Raw genomic sequence first — 19,867 nt, 5'->3', positions numbered from 1 at the left:
AGCAGCTTTGATCAGAGGGTGGAGCTGGTAGGGTGGGTAGGACCTAATCAGAGGGTCTCTTGTGCCTGTCTCTGTATTGCCGCCATCTCTCTCCTGGCCCACTGTGGCATCCATTCCCAACTTGTTAGCTTGGGCTGCGAGGCATTTGCTGTTGTGGTCCTGCCCACCCTACTAGCTCTGCAATCTGATCCAAGCTCCCGGCTTCTGCCTACCTGTCTCCTCCTGGCCTCAGCATCCTACCCTCAGACATTCGCCCTGGCACCTTGTGCACTCCCTTGCTCCTCTCACAGACCCTGCCACTGTGGCCCTCACTCCCACACACCCTTGTCTCCCATCTCCACGGCTGCCTCTTCTGCCAAATGGGGAACTTTCCCAGCGGGTGAAAGAGACTTGTCTTCTGCACAGGGTCCTTTATGCAGAGTGGGGCCCAGATTGTGTTTGGTTCAGCGAATGAAAAGACTGACAAGAAGCAAAAGGTACCAGACCACAGACAAAGACTGAGGAGACAGAGGAGGAGGTGGGGAGAGGACAGAACTGGCGTGGGAGAGATGTTGGGCCTGCAGCTGTCCCACGGCTTCGCAATGTAAGGCCTCACCCCCTCTTTGTGCCCTTCTGGGCCGGTGGCGCCCGGCCCTTCTGTCCAGCACAGACTCTTTTCCTGGCGCCCTGATACCATATTCACAGTTCCCGGATAAGACTCAGCTCTGTCGCCTTTATTTCTTGTTCCTTTTCTTCCCGTACTTTACATAATAAAGGTTTTCTTTTCTTTTTTCCTTTGGAGCCAGAAAACTGAAGAGACTATCTTTATTAAAGAACTTAATAAAGAACTCAAAGGAAGTGGCTTTGGGGGCTGGGGAGGAGAGGAAGGGAAAGGGTCCTTTCATGCCGGGGAGGTTCTGTGTGCAGAGTTGCACCCTTGGAAATGGACTTTCGAGTTCAGGGCCTGGGAGACGCATGAAAAAAACAAAGGAGTCCACGAGAAGCCCCAGAGCTTCTGGGAAAGAGGTCCTTGTTTATGCCTGTTGGAACTGATTCGGTCAAGTGTTTGTTTAAAGGAGATGCCACTTGGTAAGCGACGCCTGGCTTACTTGTGTTGTGTTCAAGAATGCTTTGATTGGCCGGAGATGCTGACACTGTTTATTCAGAACTGGCTCGAGTGCGAGTGCCTGGAACCTAGAGGCCCAGCGCCACCACCCAGCAGATTCCTAAGTGTCTAATATTGGAGTGAGGGCTGCAGTGGTTTGACTCTGCCAGGCAGCGCCAAACCCACAACAGGGCGGTTAGCTACCTCTAGCCTTGGCTAGCATTCGTCTTTCTCTTGACTTATAACTGTTGCTTGTTTATATAGTGGGTTTGACAGAAAGTAGATTAAAGGTGCGCACAGGCCAGCTGCGGTGGCTCACGCCTGTAATCCCAACATTTTGGGAGGCCAAGGCGGGTGGATCATGAGGTCAGGAGATCGAGACCATCCTGGCCAACACGGTGAAACCTTGTCTCTACTAAAAAAAATTTAAAAATTAGCTGGGTGTGGTGGCACGTGCCTGTAATCCCAGCTATCTGGGAGGCTGAGGCAGAAGAATCGCTTGAACCCAGGAGACGGAGGTTGCAGTGAGCCAAGATGGCGCCACTGCACTCCAGGCTGGCGACAGAGCGAGACTCTGTCTCAAAAACAAAAACAAAAACAAAACAAAAAAAAACACAAGTTACAGTAGAACATTCCTGTCTTGGGAGGTGGTGACCACTAAACATTTACCTTCAGATTTGCCACATGCTTTATGTGGTTTTAGGCTGGATCGTCCCTATCCCTGAAGTGATGGGTTGTGGCCCCATCTTCCAAATGAGAAAACCGAGGCACAGTGCTTAATATTAATGGTAGAGTCGGGAGGTTCAGGGAACTCAATTTCAGTTAGACTCAGCAGTGAGCTCCTCTTTCCCATTTTACATTGTCAGGATTTTGTCGTAATCTTTTTTTTTTCTTTTTCTTTTTTTTTAAATCCTCTGTGTCTGGTATATGGTAGGTGTTGGTAAAATGTGAGGTGTGTAATGATGTGTTAAACTGGATTAAAGTGAACTCTGGGCTGTGGTGCCTATGGCTCTTGTAAGTTATGAGGCTGGACTAGGTCTGAGGATGATGGGTGAGAGTTGGACTGGAGCTGTCTGGCTGCACAGGACAGGGCACATCCTTTATGGTGAGTGCATCCGTGGATTCTGGTCAGGTCATGCTGGTCTCACATGGTCTTCAGTGTCACTGCTGTGTTGTTGCCCTTGGAGAGGGAAGCCTAGGGATAGAACTTTGATAAACTTGTCCCAGATTGAAAATCCAATATTCTCCTAGCATCTGGCCAGCAGGTGATAACTTGATGGGAAAAGAAACAGGAGATCTCATTTTTAAGAGTGTCACTGCATTGTAGTTATATTGGTGGGGGGTGGGGTGCAGGAATACTAGTTTCTTGTAGTTACTTTGCAAAAAGAGATGCTCAAGTCACCTCCCTTGTTGTGTTTCAGGCAGCACAATAAGATTCGCAGCGTGGAGGGGAACCAGCTGAAGGCCTACCTTTCCTTAGAAGTGTTAGATCTGAGTTTGAACAACATCACGGAAGTGCGGAACACCTGCTTTCCACACGGACCGCCTATAAAGGAGCTGTAAGTGCCTCTGTTCTGCCACCTGTGGCTGGCCCGCTGTGTCCAGCCAGCTAACAGCTTCACCGGCACCCAGTTCTGGATGCAGGAGGGATGCTTCCTTCCCTTCTCAGCCATGGCTGGGCCGAGTCAGTGGGGATGGTTCAGACCTTCCCTGAGCAGGGCAGGGGCGAGCCCCATGCATAGAGCACGTCCAGATCCTGCAGCATTATCCTGACATTACAGACAGACAAGGGACAGAGGCAGGAAGGACTCAGCACTCCAAGACGAGAGTCTAGGACTCAAGAACAGATCGATCTTGACCACAAAGCCTGCTTTCTTTCCCATTTCCTTGGCTGCCTCTCAGAAATGCTTCCAGAGGAGATTCAGGGAGGATGGTTAGAGGATTCGCATTGGAAGCCTGTCTGACAGGGCTTAGCTTATCAGTGCTTATCTTTCTAGTGTCATGCACTGTAAAACAAGTCATTGGGTTTGTTTGGGGGAGGGCAGTTACTCTATTATGTGGGTTTTCAGCACCTTTTAGATTTGTCTGTTTCTCTTACCCATATTAATGTCCCATCTCACACACAATGGATGGTAGACAGGAAGGAAAAAAAGTTAAAACCTACTTAATCAACTACTTGTTGGTAGGAAAAGTGTTACTCTGGGAAAGAAACTGCAACCCCAGGCTAAAGAGACGTTTTCCAATTCCAGGTGAGTTTTCATTCCGTGTGTCATTACTGTTCCAGAGTTAACTTTGGTTTAGGGGTCATTGTGACCCATCTTTTCAGGGAGGGTGAGGTTTGGCACATGGATTTTCCAAGTAAATACTGCAAGAAGAAGAGTGATTTCTTTCTTAGCCTGCATTAGGGCACCAGAGTTGGGGACAGGAGGCCTTGGCTTTTGTGAAGCCTCCAGTGTGGGCCCTCAAAAGGTGTCCACGTGAAACCACTTTGCTTGGGACAGAGAAACCATAACTGCTACACTAAGATGCTCTGACCTCTCCCTGCACAAAAGTGGGAGGGACTTTCTATTTTGGCAGCTATTGGGTGATATATCTTCATCACACAGGCTGTTCTTTAATCTGAGGTGTTGAGAACAAACAGTCCAGCCCCATTTGCAAAGAATCCTTATGTGCCTTGTCCTAGGCCACTATCTGCTGGAGAGACAAAAAGTGCCTTGCTCCCTTCCACCCTCTGTGGTAGAAAATCCTCTCTGGTCTTTCTCCTTTTCACTTAGGCCAGAAAAAGCAGCATTTGTTTGGGGAAGGCAGAGGAGAGGTGTTGGAAACCACTTCTCACAGGAATGCCATATTGTTCTTCCTTGTACTTTCTTTTCTTTTTTATTACTTGATATAATTTGCATACAGCAAGATGCACAGATCTGAGCTGCAGACTTCTATGCCTTTTGAGAAGCGGTGTCTGCCTTTCTGTATTGTCACGGGAGATGCCCAGACTTAATCACGCTGTAAGTGTAGGTACCATGACATATTGCTTGTTTTCCGAAGGGATTCTGCACAGGTCTCTTCAGCTAGAGTGTTTCTTTGAGGCATTTAAAATTACAGAAATGAATTGGTTTATACATATGTGTTATGTAATTCATATAGCAAGACCCACCTCAAAACTAAAGGCTATTTCTCTAAATTATTAAATTAACACTGACCTTGCCTTTCAGTTGATTTTCTGCTTTCTAGGAGTTTTCACGTCAACCTTGGGCACTGGGTGGTGAGAAGAGTCCTGCAGGTGGCTCCTGACGCAGGGCTGGTGTGTCAGTGGGCATGGAGGTGTTTGACTTTCACTCCCACCCACTTGGGGTGGCCCAGCAGCTTCAAGGACGGTATGCTTTTGACTAAATCGGCCTTGCCCTCAGGGCTTAGGTGCACAGTCCTAACACCTGCATCTCTCTAGCTCCCCATCCAAAGCCTGTGGCTGATAAACATCTCACTGGAAACCTGTCCCTCTGGTGTCTTAACTCATCTTCCCAACTCAGACCCAGAGAGGTCTGGTGTCTGTAATGAAATGAGGAAGGCCTTTGACCAACCACCACATTTTCTTTTCTGAATCATTCCAGCAACCTGGCAGGCAATCGGATTGGCACCCTGGAGTTGGGAGCATTTGATGGTCTGTCACGGTCGCTGCTAACTCTTCGCCTGAGCAAAAACAGGATCACCCAGCTTCCTGTAAGAGCATTCAAGCTACCCAGGCTGACACAACTGTGAGTACAGAAACCTACACTTTAATTAAGGCTAGCCAAACTTTATGGAGGCCAGATTTCCCCAAGGACCTCGTACCAAACGCCACCCTTTCCTTGCTCCATTTGGTAAAGCTCTCCATAAATTACCATTAATGGCAGCACCTCATAAAAGCAAATTCGGAGCTGGGTCTGGTGCTGTGGCTGCTTCAGGTTGCTGAGAAAGACATCCACTGAGGTGGCTTTTCTTCCCTGATGTTTTCCAAAATGGAATCAGGAATCCTGCTGCTTAGCTGATGCTGGCTAATGCTGAGGCTGCATGGGTTTGGGTTCTTATTTATCTTAGATGTTTTTCTGTATTTTTTTAAGATACCCATAAAATCTGTACCTTGGACATGGTGGTGTCCGACACTTCTTGAACAGTTTGAGAGGAAGTTAGTGTAGCTGGAGTTAGTAAGCAAAAGACAAGCCTTTGTCTTCTTATCTTTAATCTTACAAGGTAGTTGATTTTTTATTATTATTATTATTTATTTATTTATTTTTTTTTTGCGACAGTCTCGCTCTGTCCCCCAGGTGGGGTGCAGTGGTGTGATCTCAGCTCACTGGAAGCTCCGCCTTCCAGGTTCACACCATTCTCCTGCCTCAGCCTCCAGAGCAGCTGGGACTACAGGCACCCACCACCATGCCTGGCTAATTGTTTGTATTTTTAGTAGAGATGGGGTTTCACCGTGTTAGCCAGGATGGTCTCGATCTCCTGACCTCGTGATCCGCCTGCCTTGGCCTCCCAAAGTGCTGGGATTACAGGCATGAGCCACCGCACCCGGCCGATTTATTATTTTTGTAAACAATTTAATTGTTTAGTTTACTGATGGAAGGCTGAGTACCCTTCTAGAAGGCAGAGTTTTAGATTCAAGAAAAGCTCTGTTAACCAGAGCCTGACGAAGGACTTTTTTTCCCTGATTTTTTTTTTTCCTGTGCCCTCTTTTTAGCAGAAGAGTGTATTTCAGGAAAATAAGACAGTATTGGAAATTTTGTTTCAACAAAACAAAGTAATTGTCGAGGGCCAGGTTGGCGGCACGACGGGGTGTGCCTGGCTCTCATCCTACCTGGGTTTCACCTCCCCTGGGTGGGGAGTCCTAGACTTTGCCATTTTCAGTCTGTGGAGAAGGTCTCAGTGATTCCTGAGAAGGTTTGTGTGGGGCAGCATCATGAGACACTGCAGAAATATTTGGGGAAAACCAAGGGCTTTCTGGCTGCTCTGCCTCCCCTTCCCGCAGGGTTGCTAATGGATCTGGCCCACCCAGATTCCTGACATCTTTTCATCTTTGGTGAACTGAGGCTTTGTCATACTGGGGCTAGAAGCCAAGTGTATATGACTTGTGGGGTGTCTCTCCCCCATCTCCCCCTGCCCCTATGTGCAGTAACTTCTCTCCATAGTGGAGATGCTGTGAAATGCCCCCAGTGGAAAGTGTTATTGCCATTTGATACCTAGTGGTTTGGTTTTTCCTGGGTTGAGGCATGTGGTGTGGATTTCTGTTGCTGAGCTCAGAGATACCTCACATAAGACATTCACCCCTTGAGTCATACCCACGTCCTCACTGCAGAGTCACAGATGGCACTGGTGCTACTGGGGGAGGAGACGTGAGCACACACGCGTTCTCTTCTGTGCAGCTGTGGGCCAGCCTCGGAGCTGGCTGTGGAGAGCTGGCCTCACTCACCCCTCTTTCCTGCACTAGATGTGGTCAGGTGGCAGCATCAGTGCCTGCATGGCAGCCGAGACACATGGTGGGCTCCCCTACACATCCTGGCTTCCCAGGGATCCCTGCACTGGGATTTCTCCTCTGGCTTGGAAACTTAGCCAGGACTGCCTCAGAATGGTTGTGGGTGGGATATGCACATAGGACACTCTGACCCTGCTGGCTTCATCTCTTTAGGGACCTCAATCGGAATAGGATTCGGCTGATAGAGGGCCTCACCTTCCAGGGGCTCAACAGCTTGGAGGTGCTGAAGCTTCAGCGAAACAACATCAGCAAACTGACAGATGGGGCCTTCTGGGGACTGTCCAAGATGCATGTGCTGTAAGTGCGGACCAGGGTACTGGCATTGCTAAGGATTGCTGTGTGGTGTGGTGTGATGTGGCGTGTGTGTGTGTGTGTGTGTGTGCATGTGCGCACCAACACCAACATTGCTGTGTGTTGTTGGGTGTGTGCGCGTGTGCACGTGCGCGCCCACACCAGCATTCAGATGTGCACTGGGCATGGAGTGGGGCACCAGTGCCCAGCCCCTCTCTCCTGAAGGATTCTTCAAGACTTCAGCCGGACCCAGCCCCCTTCCCTTTGCAGCTTCACCTGGGCCCAACTCAGTGTCTTGGGGACCGGGCCAAACCTGAGGGTATTTTCCTAGCAGATTGGGAAATCCACTGAAATCCACTTGGGGGAAGTTTCAGCGGATTGAGTCAGATAAGTTGGTTGATGGAGATGGAGTTTGGGGGCCATTCTGCCAGGACTGCTTTCCGCAGCTTGCATCCACTGCCCCCGCCCCTGCTTCCTCGGTGAACGTGGGGCTGCGGAACAGACCCCTCCTCACATCCTCTCCACTCCTGACCACAGGAAGTTCCTTCTCTCCCCTTCTGGGTTTGACAGTCTTTCTTGAGGTGCAGGTGGGCCAAAAATGTAGAGCTCATCTTAGGAGGTTTATTTCTGTCTTGTGGGCTAATCAAGACACTGGGTGCAGATGTTTAACTTTTATCAAGGGAGCAGTCTCTTCAGCCAGATGTGTACAGCAGCAGAAGGGGCTTGCCTGCACGGTAACGTGAAACAGCAGGGCAGCATACAGAAAAGGCTTTTTAAACGTTGAAAGCCTTTTTAAACGTTAATATTTATTTTTAATCAAAAGTAATTCGACTGTATAGTTAAATAAAATCAGATAGTAAAGAAAAGCCATCACTGCCCACCCCAGCCTCCCCCGCCACCACCCCCTCATTCTCTCTTCACCCCAGTTCTTCTCCCAAGAGGCAAGCACTTCGAAGCCTTTCTCTTTTTCGTTTTTCTGTTTTTAGCTTTGCTGGTTGTTCCTTCCAAGTTGCGATTTCCTCCTTGAGAGTCAATGATTTAACTTGCTCATGTCCGCCCCTTCTTCTTCCAGTCTGGGCAAATTATATCATGACTCGAATGTCCTTTACTGGTTTTCTTGGCAATGGAAACGAGCTAGGCCCAGGTCCATCCACATGTTGTGCTGTCACTCTGATAACCGTCTCTGCATGACCAGCCCTCCCTACTCTGTGAACAGTGAGGATGTTTCCTGCCGCTGGGCTTCTTGCTCTACCCATTCTCCACCCTTTGTTTTACATATTCAAAAACGTTTCACTTGACCTCCTTAGGCATGTCATTTTGGACTTGGAAGTCCAAGGTGGTCATGTGCTGGGTGGACTGAAGTTAAAAGAGAATTCTCAGAGGAAAATGGGGTTAGCACCTACCATTTGGTTTTTATGTTGAACAGATTTGTATAAATTGAGACTGATGAGCTGCCTTAGAGGTTATTTATACATTAAGTGCTTACCTTTTGAGCAGTAGCGGAAAGAAAGATGGAAAAAAGCAAAACTCAGTTACCCAAAGCCCTTGTAATATTGAACACGGAGCAAAATTCGGGTTACGGACTTTTGTTGAAGAGGCGGTTGCCTGGGCTGGCGCTGTCCTTCCTGGCACATGCTGTGTTGGGAAGTGGGGTGTTAGCACACTTACACGGTGGGCCTGAGAGCTCAGGCCTAGAGCTGCACTGAATCCTGATGTACCCTTGTTTCCTTCTTATAGTGACCCCGTGGAGTCAGTGCTCTTGGATATCTCCATGTTAATAGATGTGCAGGTTTATTCAGCCAGCAAGCTGCAAAATTAGGATTTAAATCCAGGTAGTCTGACGCCAGAGCTAAAGCGGGTCTCCTAGCACAGTGGCACAGAGTCCAGCCTTTGGTAGGCAGACCCAGGGTTGAATTAATTCTAGCCCCTTCCCTACTGGCTAAGCTGTGTAAAGTCTTAGACAGGTTACCTGGCTTCTCTCAGCAGCACATTCCTCATGTGTGAGATGCGGGTGATAATAAGAGCCGCCTCCTATTCGCTCTCCTTTCTGTTCCTTTAATGGGCTTTGCCCTTGCCTGGAACTCCTATGCCCGTTTGTTGGCCTGGGTCACTTTTTGTTTTGTTTTTGGTAGAGATGGGGTTTCGCTATATTGCCCGTGCTGGTCTCGAACTCCCGAGCTCAAGCGATCCTCCTTCTTCGGCCTCCCCAAGTACTGGATGGGCATGAGCCGCCACACCCAGCCCTGGTTCACTTTTACTCAGCCAAAAAAGTCACTTCTAGGAAGCTCCCTCTTGCCCTATGAACACTCGAGTCGGCCTTGGCATGTGCTGTCATCCATTTTGATTTGCCTGTCTTCTCCCAGCCCCTACTCACATGCACATGTGTGCGACTAGACTCCACAGTTCTCTCGTGCACTGTTCTAGCCTTGATGTGACCGCAGTGTCAGGTACAGCGTGGCTGCTCATTTGCTGTCTGTCCAGTGAAGGGAGTGAAAGCTCCTCTTCATCCTGTGCATGGCTGTCGTTGCAGGCACCTGGAGTACAACAGCCTGGTAGAAGTGAACAGCGGCTCGCTCTACGGCCTCACGGCCCTGCATCAGCTCCACCTCAGCAACAATTCCATCGCTCGCATTCACCGCAAGGGCTGGAGCTTCTGCCAGAAGCTGCATGAGTTGTAAGTGTCCTCGGCTCTGGGCTGTGGCAGTGTTTTTAGACACTGCTTGGAGGTGAAAGTGCTAGGCCTGGTTCGTTCCACCACACAGTGGCCTCGGGGAGGGCTCAGAGACAGGCCAGTAGCCCTGTTCCCAAACCAGCCAGGCCCAGAGTGGAACCCTCAGCGATTTGAGCCCAAGTCCCTTCCTGATCTCCCCTTCACTTCCTCTGCATTTGGATTAGCAGGGGCTCCAGGAGTAGCAGCTAGGTCTCTGCAGGGAGCCTTGGCCCCCAAGGTCCTGTTGGGTTTGGAGACAGTTCCAGGGGTAGAAAATTCCTGGGGAAGGGCAGCTATGGCAGAGTGCTGACAGGAGCCATTTTGAGAGTGACTGTGTGTTAATGGCCACACCAAATAGCATGTGCTTCTTCAGTGAGGGGGTCATTTGGGCTCAAACAGAGACAGTGAAACGCTGACTGTGGATGAATTTGTGTCCTCGGAGTCGCCACCTTCCTTCCTGTAGATGAGCTGCCCAGGTTCTTGGCCCCTTCCCTTTCTCTGTTTTGCATCGCAGTGGCCTGCTGGCAGAGGCTCCTGTGCAGTCGTGTGCGTGCTTAGTTCAGAGATGTGTGGTGTGGTCCTCTTGCTCCTTTTGGAGATTTCCAGACAGGGGTCCCAGGTTGAGACTGAGAACTGAGCTTGTCTTGCCCAAAGTTCTGAGATTAGTAGTGACAGACTGTCGCCTGGGTAGCGATGGGCAGTGGCCCTGGCCACCCCATCATGTCAGGGTGTGGTTATTGGACAGTGAACGCAGCATTCCTAAGGACTCCGAGAACATCTTTACAAGTCTATAGTTTGTGTTTTCACTGTTCTTTCCATTTGATATGCTCCAGTTTAGTCTACTACGTTTCTTTATTTTTCACAAGAGTTGGGTGGGTTTTTGTTTTGTTTTGTTTTTTTCTTCCTTTTCTAGGCTTGGCTGTTGGAAAAAATTCACCCACTGAAGTGAATGATTGTTAAGAGTGCCAAGCCTCACTCTGTCCTGTCTCTCTCTTGACCTCACCAGGCAGACTCAAGGGGATGCGTGAATCTAATGTGGATTCTTGCAGCTGGTGTTTGTGTCTGGTCTTCTGTGTTCTCCTCTCTCTCCCTGTCCTTCCTTCCCTCCTCCTCCCCCCCTCCCTCCACCACACACACACACACACACACACACACACTGACTTGGAGTTTATATTTTGGTGACTCCATCATTATCTAATGCAAAACACAGTGGTCCTGCCTCTTTCCTAACTTTTCTTGGATTCTGTGAGTGTTAACCCTTTGGTTTCAGCTTCCTACGCTTCAGGGCCTGCAGTTGTGCATTCCATGTGGTGCTGGATGGCTCCTTTCAGGCTCTGTAGTCAAGCTGTGACCCCACCAGGGGACTCCTGGTTTTGTTGGTCAGGGCTGGGAGGTGTGGGAAGCAAGAGAGGTCTTTTAAGTCCCCGAAGCCTGAGCCAGTCCAATTCTTAAAGTGAGGGGCCATCCTCTGACTCACCAGTGTATCGTGGCCCCAGGGATGGCATGCTGTCTTCTGCGGGGTCCGGGATCCCCTCTCTGGCTGGTGGAAAGCATGAAGCCCTCTTCCATGCCCTCTAGAAGGGGCAGCAAAGATCACAGAAGTGCGCTTGAGCAGTCCTAGCAGTTTGCACCATATCCAGGTAACCTCAGAGGTAGATTTGGGATTGCTTCCCAGCATGTGTTTCCCACCCCTCCTTTAAGCTAAATTCTTTAATTGCAGGTGAGGATATAATTTTGATCTCCTGCCAGGTCTGTTTAACTGACAGACACCCTGACTTATTTGTCCAGGAAGGAAAGAATGCTGCTCCTAGCCGCCTTTAAAAGCTCATTAATCTTCTCTGAGTTTATTTTCCATCTTCCTGCCCCTGCCCCAGCCCCAATTTTTCAACGATAGATGACCAGTATGTCACGTAAGCACCCCAGAGGTGCAGGAGTGCTGGGAGGAAGCTTTGATTCTGAGGTTCGGGCAAAGCATGTGCTTTTACTGCCTGCAGTAGGGGATCATGCTCTGAGGTCCACGTGGATGGGGACAGGGAGGCCTGAGCAGGAGCCTCCTGCCCTGGGGGAGTTGCCCCACTAAGGCATGAGGCACAGGTGTGGTTGTCCCACGCAGGGGCTAGTGGTGCCCTCTGCTGGCAGATGCAGGGAGTGTGACTGGGGCTCCCTGGCTTGCTGCGGGGTCATCTCCAGAATCCCAGGCTTCTGCTATGAGAGAGGTCTTTTGTAGCCTGAATCAGGAGCTGCCTTGGACAGCATGAAGGTGCTGGAGCTTGAGAGTTGTTGTGTGTCATGACCTTGTGTGTAGTCTTCACAGTTTAACAGCCACCCTGGCCCCTGTGACCTATGCACCCATTCTGCGAGTCAGACTAGTGTGTTGGGCACTGATGAGTTTCTAGCTGCATGGCCACTTTTACCCCCAGGATTCTGTGGGTGTGGGTGTGTGTGTGCGCGCACACACGTGCGTGTGCATCTGTGTCATTTCCCACTGAAACCCAGCTGACTGTGGCCCGATTTCCGGTGGGGTGGGGTTGGGGGGCAACCACACTAGATGGTGACATTGCTGCCCTCCCTTTCCTCAGGGTCCTGTCCTTCAACAACCTGACACGGCTGGACGAGGAGAGCCTGGCCGAGCTGAGCAGCCTGAGTGTCCTGCGTCTCAGCCACAATTCCATCAGCCACATTGCGGAGGGTGCCTTCAAGGGACTCAGGAGCCTGCGAGTCTTGTACGTCTCCCACTACTGACAGGATAAAGGGGTCCCCAGTGGGGAGAGCAGAATAGAGCAAACCATCTGCTTTGTTGAACTCCATTTGCGTTGGCTTCGAGTCAGAATTGGATCCAAAGCTGGCTTGCTCTATGTGCAGAGTCTCAAACTTTTATGTAATCAACTGAAAAAGAACTGGTTAAGCAGAAAAATCTCTCATTCCCCCAGGATGGTGCCTAGAGAGGGATGGCAGCTCCTAAAAAGTAGTTGTTCTCAAGCAGTGATGCCCACGTTGTGCTGGACAGGATGCTGGCTCCTAGTGTTGGAAAAAGCTTCCCCACGCTGAGCGCCTGGTGCAGCCTCCAGTTCGGCAGCCGTGGGTCAGTCTTTCCCATCTTGAGTCTTCAGCTGCAACTTCCAAGTCCTGAATATTTTTTCTCTAAACCATGGGAATACTGCAGTGCATCTCTCGTCCGAGCATTTGAACTTCTTCAGCATAACCTGTACCAAGATGCCTCCTTTCCAAAAGCAGCACTTAGGGAATCCTGTGTCTCTCCTTGTACCTCGTCGGGGGTCAGTTAACAAAGTGGAGGTGCTAATGCCATTTCCCTTGAAGTCCCTAATTAGATGGGGTTGGCAAAAGTGGCTGCAGGATGCTTTTCTGAGGCTTGTATGAAACTTTTTCATGGTTGGCTTCATAGAGCTTCCAAGCAGCTATCAGCATAAAACCCCCAGAGAGGGGCATGCGGGTTTCAGAGGACAGTGGTGGCGGGTTCTAGGGTCTCCTTCTCAGGCGTAATCCACTGCACAGAGAGGGATCTGTTCCAGTGTGACAGGGAGGGAGGCTTTTGCACTTGCACCTGGCAGAGCCGGCTTTAATGTGGAGCCATTGCCAGGGAGTGTGAAAGAGGCCGGAGCCAAGCTATTCAGGCCAGGTCAGCCTGTGAGCCCATACAAGGCCCAAATAACAAGGCTGGGAACATTCAGACTGAGCGGGCCAGAAAGGAGAGAAAAACTTTGGCAGCCAGGGCTAGGAGCAGGGAGACAGGCACACAAAGCCACAGCCCCGGGTCCCTGGTTCCTGGTTTTTTCAGTATGCAGATGATAGGAAGGAACCCATTGAGAGGAGAAGTCCCTTCCAGCAGCAGAATCTCCACTATTTGACCTTCCTGCTGTAACAAGAAAGGTCACCGCCAGCATTTCACTCTTCAGTCTGAGCTGCCCTCTCTGCTGGCAGCATTGATTCCTGCTGCAGCTTCTCACAGGAGATAAGAGTTCCTTTTCTCTCCCTGGCCTGTGTCTGCAAGGGCTCGGGGGGGGAAATTTAAGAACCAAGAACCTTGTGGAAAGTTGGAGAGGGCAGGATGGGGGCCTGGTTGCCAGGTGTGATGTCTCGCCTGGGCACTGTGACCTGCTCCTGGAAGCTGGGAAGCCATTGAGTCATCGGCCATGGGATTTGCATTGTTGGAGGGGCCTGGGCTGAGTTGGCCTCATCCCTCTGATCCTGGCGAGTGGGTCACAAGTCTGACTCAGCACCCAGATGTCCTCCCTGGCTCAGAGTCAGCGCCCTGCAGGCCTTGGGAGGAGATGGGCTCCGGGCTCCAGACCCACTGGCTGGTACAGAGGCGCCCACGGGCCGGCCCTGTGCCGGGTCTCTTTCTTCCACGTGCTTTCTGCAGTTTCTCGGTCACGTCCAGAAAAGGGACTCTGGTTGGTATGAGAGCAGACGGGAACCTTAAGGAACCTTTTGGGTTGATTCTCAGTGCCGGGGCCAGATGTCCGCTCTCTCGGGGCAGAATACAGACTGGGCTGTCTGCACCACCTCCCTTCCCTTGAGCGTGGCCTCCGCAGACAGGGAGGCAGGTGGAGCCCAGGGAAGTTTCTTGTCTAAGGCATGTGTCATCTTGGTTGGAAGGCTGAGAAACAGGGCTTCCCTCCCAGGGCCACGTGTCTCTTCACCCTACGTCCCGGCTGTGTCTCCAGGGTGCATGCACCCAGGGGACTTCAGCTTCCGAGCAGCAGGCTGGGTGAGAGTTTGCTTTCCCTTCACGCCCCGACTGCTCGGTGAGCTGCTTTCTGTCCTCTCCCCAGGGATCTGGACCATAACGAGATTTCGGGCACAATAGAGGACACGAGCGGCGCCTTCTCAGGGCTCGACAGCCTCAGCAAGCTGTGAGTATCCGCCGCACGGAGCTCCGCCGGTGAATGCGCGGGACACACTTCGGTGGGAGATGTTGCTGTGGCGCCCCCCGCGCCTCTCTGCTCTGGGCCCAGGCGGAAGAGGAGCTGGCTTTTGTTTGGGGCAGAGCTTCTTTTGTTTGTGGAGAAGAGTTTGAAGAAGAGAGTGGGGGACACGCCACTCCTTGCTGGCCTGGGTGTTGGGTTCTTGGGGGCTGGCAACCCGGCGTTTGGCGGCTGGTGGAGCTTCACTCACAACTCACATGAAAACTGCTGAATTTGCTGTTGCCCTTTGTACAAAGGAGTCTTGCTCTGTTACTGGGTTTCTCAAAGTTGTGTAAAGGTCAGTAAGGTGTGAGGGCGGTGGGGCTCCTGTCAGTACTTTCGTCATTAACCGTCATCTCAAATAACTACGTCATTTCCAAGGGTCGTAGTAGCAGCTATTTTGAATGTATGGTTTGGGGTCTTTTTCTTTTTTTTTCTAGCTAGCTCCTAGATTTTGCCAGTTAATCTGCCAAGCACCTGTGTGTGTTGTACCTAATGATCTCATGAGGGCAGGCTCTGTTAGGCAACCTCTTTATTAGTTGAGGAAAGAGAAGTGAGGGGATTTTGCCCAAAACTACACAGCTGGCAAGTGGCAGGCTCAGGATTTGCTTGTTTGGCTCCAAAGCCCACGTTCCCTCCCCCTTGGCCCGCCCTGTTTTCTCTGCGTGTAACCAGCACTTTCTGCAGATGCCACCCAAGGACCATGCAGGAAGGGGACGAGGGTCATTATTACTGTTTACTAGCAGCTCGGAGGGAAGATTGGAGGAGGGCAAGACAGAGAAGACGGCCGCCACTCGATTCCCCTAGCCCGTCCCCAGTGACGGGGAGCTCAGCAGAGTGCGAGTGTCAAGTAAATATTTGGAAAGCCCTAGTGGAGCTCGATGATAGAGGAGAGCCTGTGGTAGGGAGAGTCTTTTTATATAGTAGATGCTTCTGATTTGTTTTGAAAAGCGTGGCTTTTTGCACCTTTTATATACGAGGGTCCTGCTTAGGAATAAGCTCTGTTGGCTGCCTGAAGAAGGTACTTCTTGAGCGTCCTGTACTCCAGCATCATGTCGGAGATGCTTATCAGTGATTCTTCTCCTTATTGTCCCTAAAACAATGCTGATTTTCCCCAGCCTTTAACCCATACGTGACCCCTTTTTATCCCATACGGGGCAAACCTGGGAAGAGCCAGAAGTACCAAGTGGGGTGGGGCAGAGGCCTTCTTAGCAAGAAGAGCTCCAGGCCTGGGATGTGGCTGCTGAGGTGTTCAGCACTGGGGCCACCACTCAGCATAAGCCTCCCTGACCTCGGCCATAACCGATTGAAGGGTGAGGGTGGTGAGAGTGGGCAGCACTGCCAGGTTCCTCGTGGGGCGTGTCAGTCCGGAGGAACCTGGAGCCGTTTCCTGGGTGTCATGGCTTCCAGGAGGCTCTGTCTCAATACAGAAGGCCCATGAGGTGTGCCTGGCCCTGGGTCGCCTGGGCTTCCAGTGCTGCATGAGTCCGCCACTGCCTTCCTGAGTGCCCGCCCTCTGTGCCCTGGTGCTTTCTCCTTTGTCCCCCTGCTGGACTAGGCTCAGCACTTCCACCTGAGCCCCAAGAGGTCAGCCCAAGCCCCTGCCTTCCTCACTCACATAATGTTGTTTGTAGTGAGCTGGTCCTGAGACTCCTGGGAACTTGTTAAAATCTAAGCCTCACCCCACCCAGCCACTGAGTCAGCATCTTGGGGCCGGAGACTCTGTGTATGTTTGAAAAAGGGTGAGAGAGAAAGACATGCATCCAAGTGGGGAAGCTGGGACAATAAATAAACAAGAATTCCTTAATATGATTAAATATATGCAATCACTTATTTAAGTGTGATGCTATCATGGTTATGTGGCAAAAGAAAAAAACGAATCATTTTCTTCTTGGATAAAGAAAATGGTATGATGCCTATGATTTGGATTCCATAAACTCCTGCTGGGTTTGAGAACAGGCAGTGGCTAGAGGTAGAGATGAGGTGAGATTGGCACGACTGGAGGAGGATTGGCACTGTGTCACGGGCACTTGGGGTTCAGGATACTACTACGTCTACCTAGCATGGTATGTGCAAATTTCCACATTGAAAGGGAACCGGAGAAGTAAATGCTTCTCATGTGATCCTGGTACACAGGGCTATGTAGAAACTGCTGTGTTTGGCCTATCACAGGTGTTGAGTCGATGTTTGTGAATGAAGGGAGGGACAGAGGAAGAACCCAGTGCCTCTTTGGTCCCCTCCCCACCCGCCTACTCAGAACATTCCAGGAAAGCTCTGTGCTGTGGCCCTGGCTGAGAGAAGACCACAGACAGCACTGTGTTGCTCTGTGGGAGTGGCCCAGTGCCGGCCTGTTAGGATCCACTGAGAAGTGGGGTGCGTGTTAGCACAGAGAAGAGCCGCCCCTCTAGAGCAGCTGATCCGTCCTGTGGGGAGTGCAGCCAGTGCCTGAGTCCCTTCATTTGGTGTGGGTTTGTTTTTGGAGAGCTCAAGGAGCTTGTGTTCAGGGTCTGCCCTAGGATGGGAAGGTAGAGACCCCTGCCTTCGCTGAGTTACTTAAGGACCTTGGGTCCTTCCCACCATGCAAGAGGTCAGACCTAAATTAAAATGTTTTCCAAGAAAGGGAGATGTGAGCAGCAGAGCCATAAACGGCCTCTCTGTGAATTTGGGGTGGATGCTGACCTGCCCTTAATTTTTCCAGCTTATGCACACAGCTGTGTTGGAGAGTTCCTCACACTGGAGCTTCCCAGCAGGGCGAGAATGTTCCTAGACCCCAGCACATGCCTTTCTTCCTAACTTGTCTGGGATTCTTTTGTAGACCCACTCCAGGGCCTGTTTCCAAATGGTTGTGCGGTTCCCGGGCTGGGGCCTGCACGATGGCACAGAGTCAGTACGCAGGAGGGAAGGGAGAATTTCTGGATCCCAAATTACAGGCAGAGGAGCAGTTAGTGACCTGGGTATGCGACTTCCTGCCCAGTGGTTCCAGCTGGCTCCATGGCATTCCTCGGAGGGAGGGGCAGAGTCCCACACAGGGCACATGGGAAGGGGCATGTTTGGGGGATCTTGCAGAGCTGATGTGAGTGCAGCCTCCATCCCTGCCTGTGTGGGGGCCGGGCCTGCAGTGGAACTCATTGTGTGTGTGGGTGGGAAGCGGGGGCTAGTGCACATGTCGCGGCTACTTCCAAGGACATGAGTACAAGGACCCACGTGAGCATTGCCCCCAGTACCTGCCACTTGATTTGGCAAGCGCTAACCAGGCCTTTGGAGCTGTTGGCTGGGTTGGCCAGGAGATGGATGGGAGGTTTGACAGGTGACTCCCGCAGGTCGCTTTCTGTTCCAGGTTGGTGCTGGGGAGGTCAGGCCAGGTGTCCCTTCTGAAAGGGAGCCCGGCTGTGGTACAGAAATAGTGTCCTCCCAGCCCATAATCCCGCCTCTCCTTTCTCCTGGCAGCAGCCTTTTATTAGAGCCATCCCAGTCTGCTGGCTGCAGCTCCCCGTCCCAGCCCCATATGTCTGCTGGGGGAAGGTAAGGACCCTGCCTAATCTACCAACAAGATGATTAGCCCCTGCATAGTTGAGAATTTGAGAATTTATTTTATTGCTATTGTCACCGTTAAAAATAACAGCCTGCCCTCATTGTAAAACAGGTCAATGTGACTAATATTTAATGGATGAAATAAAGCGCAGCTTTTTCCTGGATCTCATTTACAGGAGATTTCACTAAACAGTTCAGTGCGTTTTTACTGGGACCTGGGGCACACAGTGCCTGGGCGGGGGGATCTGAGTAAGAGTAGAAGTTGGCAGTGCTCTCTGAAGCGCTCAGGGTGCAGTGCCCCATGAGCTGTTACTTGCTGGCGAGTTTTGTGGTTAAAGAGCCTAAGTTAGCATGGCCATCAGCTTTTCTGTGTGTTTGGTTTATTTGTTTTAAAATAAAAGTTTCAGACTGAAGAGAGGTGTGGAAACGCTTTCAGAATGCGACTGTTTTCACATTCATGCAGACGGCCTGAAAGAAAGAAAACGCAGAGGGTCTCTGGCCCGTTTGCCCCTTCACCGTCCGGAGGCAGGAAACAGAGCTGGCTTTGTCTGAGGGCTGAGCTTGCAGTTAGTGCTGGGGTCAACCTGAATGGTGGCCCCCAGGGAGGGAGTCTGTTTCTGATGAAACGGAGGGTCAGGCAGCCCCTGTGGAGTGGCTGCCCTGGAAGCTGGCCACACGGACTGGTGGTGCCTCCCTCTGGCTCTGCTGTGAGCCTGTGTTTCCAGGAGGCAGCCTCCTGGTACCTGCCCAAGCGGTTCCCAGGAGGCCTGTTGCAGTCAGGAAGAAGCAGCGGCCCGTGTGGTGGGCAGGTCCCAGGCTGCCCTGCCATCTTTGGTTTGCTTCAGGGCTTATATTTCCTTTCTTTTCCTCCTTTCAGGAAGGGGCTGGGGCTTCTTGTTTTCCCTTATGGGTCCCAGTCTTAATGCAGGCTGAAGGTGGAGCTGGCTTCTAGTCAGGTCTCTTCCCCGATGCTAGGTGAGATCCTGGACCAAGAGTCCCCTTCCCAGTAGGGGGCTGGGCCAGATGGGCTTTCTCCAGGGGCTTCCTCTCCTGCCCACCTGCACCCCATTGCCTTGGACAGACCTTTGACGCTGAGAATCACCAGGAGTTGGCTCCCAGCAATCGGTATTCTTAGCAAGCCTGTTAGATCCTGGTGTACCTTAAGATTGACAAGTCCACGAAGCTGATGGTCAGCACTGCCTTCGGTTGTTCCCTGGTAGTCTCCTGTGCCATCTGGATTAGAGGGAATGCCTTTGGTGGGTTCTCATCAGAGAACATGATAACGGGGAGGGGAAAACTCGATTCTCTTCATTCCCAGTGTCCACCCTAGGGGCTCCCCTGCAGAGAGACAAGCTTCCCTTTAGATCACACAGTGTGGTGGAGGAGGCACTCATTTCTTCCATGTGTTCTGCAGGGGCGCAGACTTTGGTTTCTGGGAGAACTCTTAACAGTTACTGCTAAGGCTGGGATCAGAGTTGCCTGGAGGCAGGTACCCCTTTTTATGAGCAGGCAGTCCAGGAAGGGGACAGGCACTAGCGATAACGTTGGAGGTTGGCCCACTGACATCATGTAACGTCTGGGGTCTGGCTTAAGAGCCAAAGCACTGGGGCATCTCCTGCAGGCCCTGAGGGGTCCCTCTCGTAGGCAGGGACACAGCTCACCATAGCTGTGTGCTGGCTGCCAGGACATCTCAGGTGCAGAGAGCTGTGGAGCCAGCTTGATGGATGCCTATTTTACTGTCCTCTTCTTGCCTCTTTTGGGAAACTTTATTCCCAGAATGCACTTTTCAGAAGTGGGTGGCAGTTTGGGGGTTTTTGTTT

General features: G+C 51.3%; 1 protein-coding gene across 1 annotated transcript in view; it reads left to right on the top strand.

The window, feature by feature from the left end:
* LRIG1 (leucine rich repeats and immunoglobulin like domains 1) overlaps positions 1–19,867 on the top strand; it is a 122,033-nt gene that overhangs the window by 81,274 nt on the left and 20,892 nt on the right. The window contains exons 4-9 of the mRNA XM_034956849.3: positions 2,506–2,643; positions 4,690–4,833; positions 6,744–6,887; positions 9,412–9,555; positions 12,171–12,314; positions 14,385–14,465. Coding sequence (XP_034812740.2) covers positions 2,506–2,643; positions 4,690–4,833; positions 6,744–6,887; positions 9,412–9,555; positions 12,171–12,314; positions 14,385–14,465 — 795 coding nt within the window. The remainder of the gene's footprint in view (positions 1–2,505; positions 2,644–4,689; positions 4,834–6,743; positions 6,888–9,411; positions 9,556–12,170; positions 12,315–14,384; positions 14,466–19,867) is intronic.

This window comes from Pan paniscus, chromosome 2 (assembly GCF_029289425.2).
Source record: "Pan paniscus chromosome 2, NHGRI_mPanPan1-v2.0_pri, whole genome shotgun sequence".
NCBI classification, from domain to species: Eukaryota; Metazoa; Chordata; class Mammalia; order Primates; family Hominidae; genus Pan; species Pan paniscus.
This window is presented reverse-complemented; position numbering and strand designations above follow the sequence as displayed.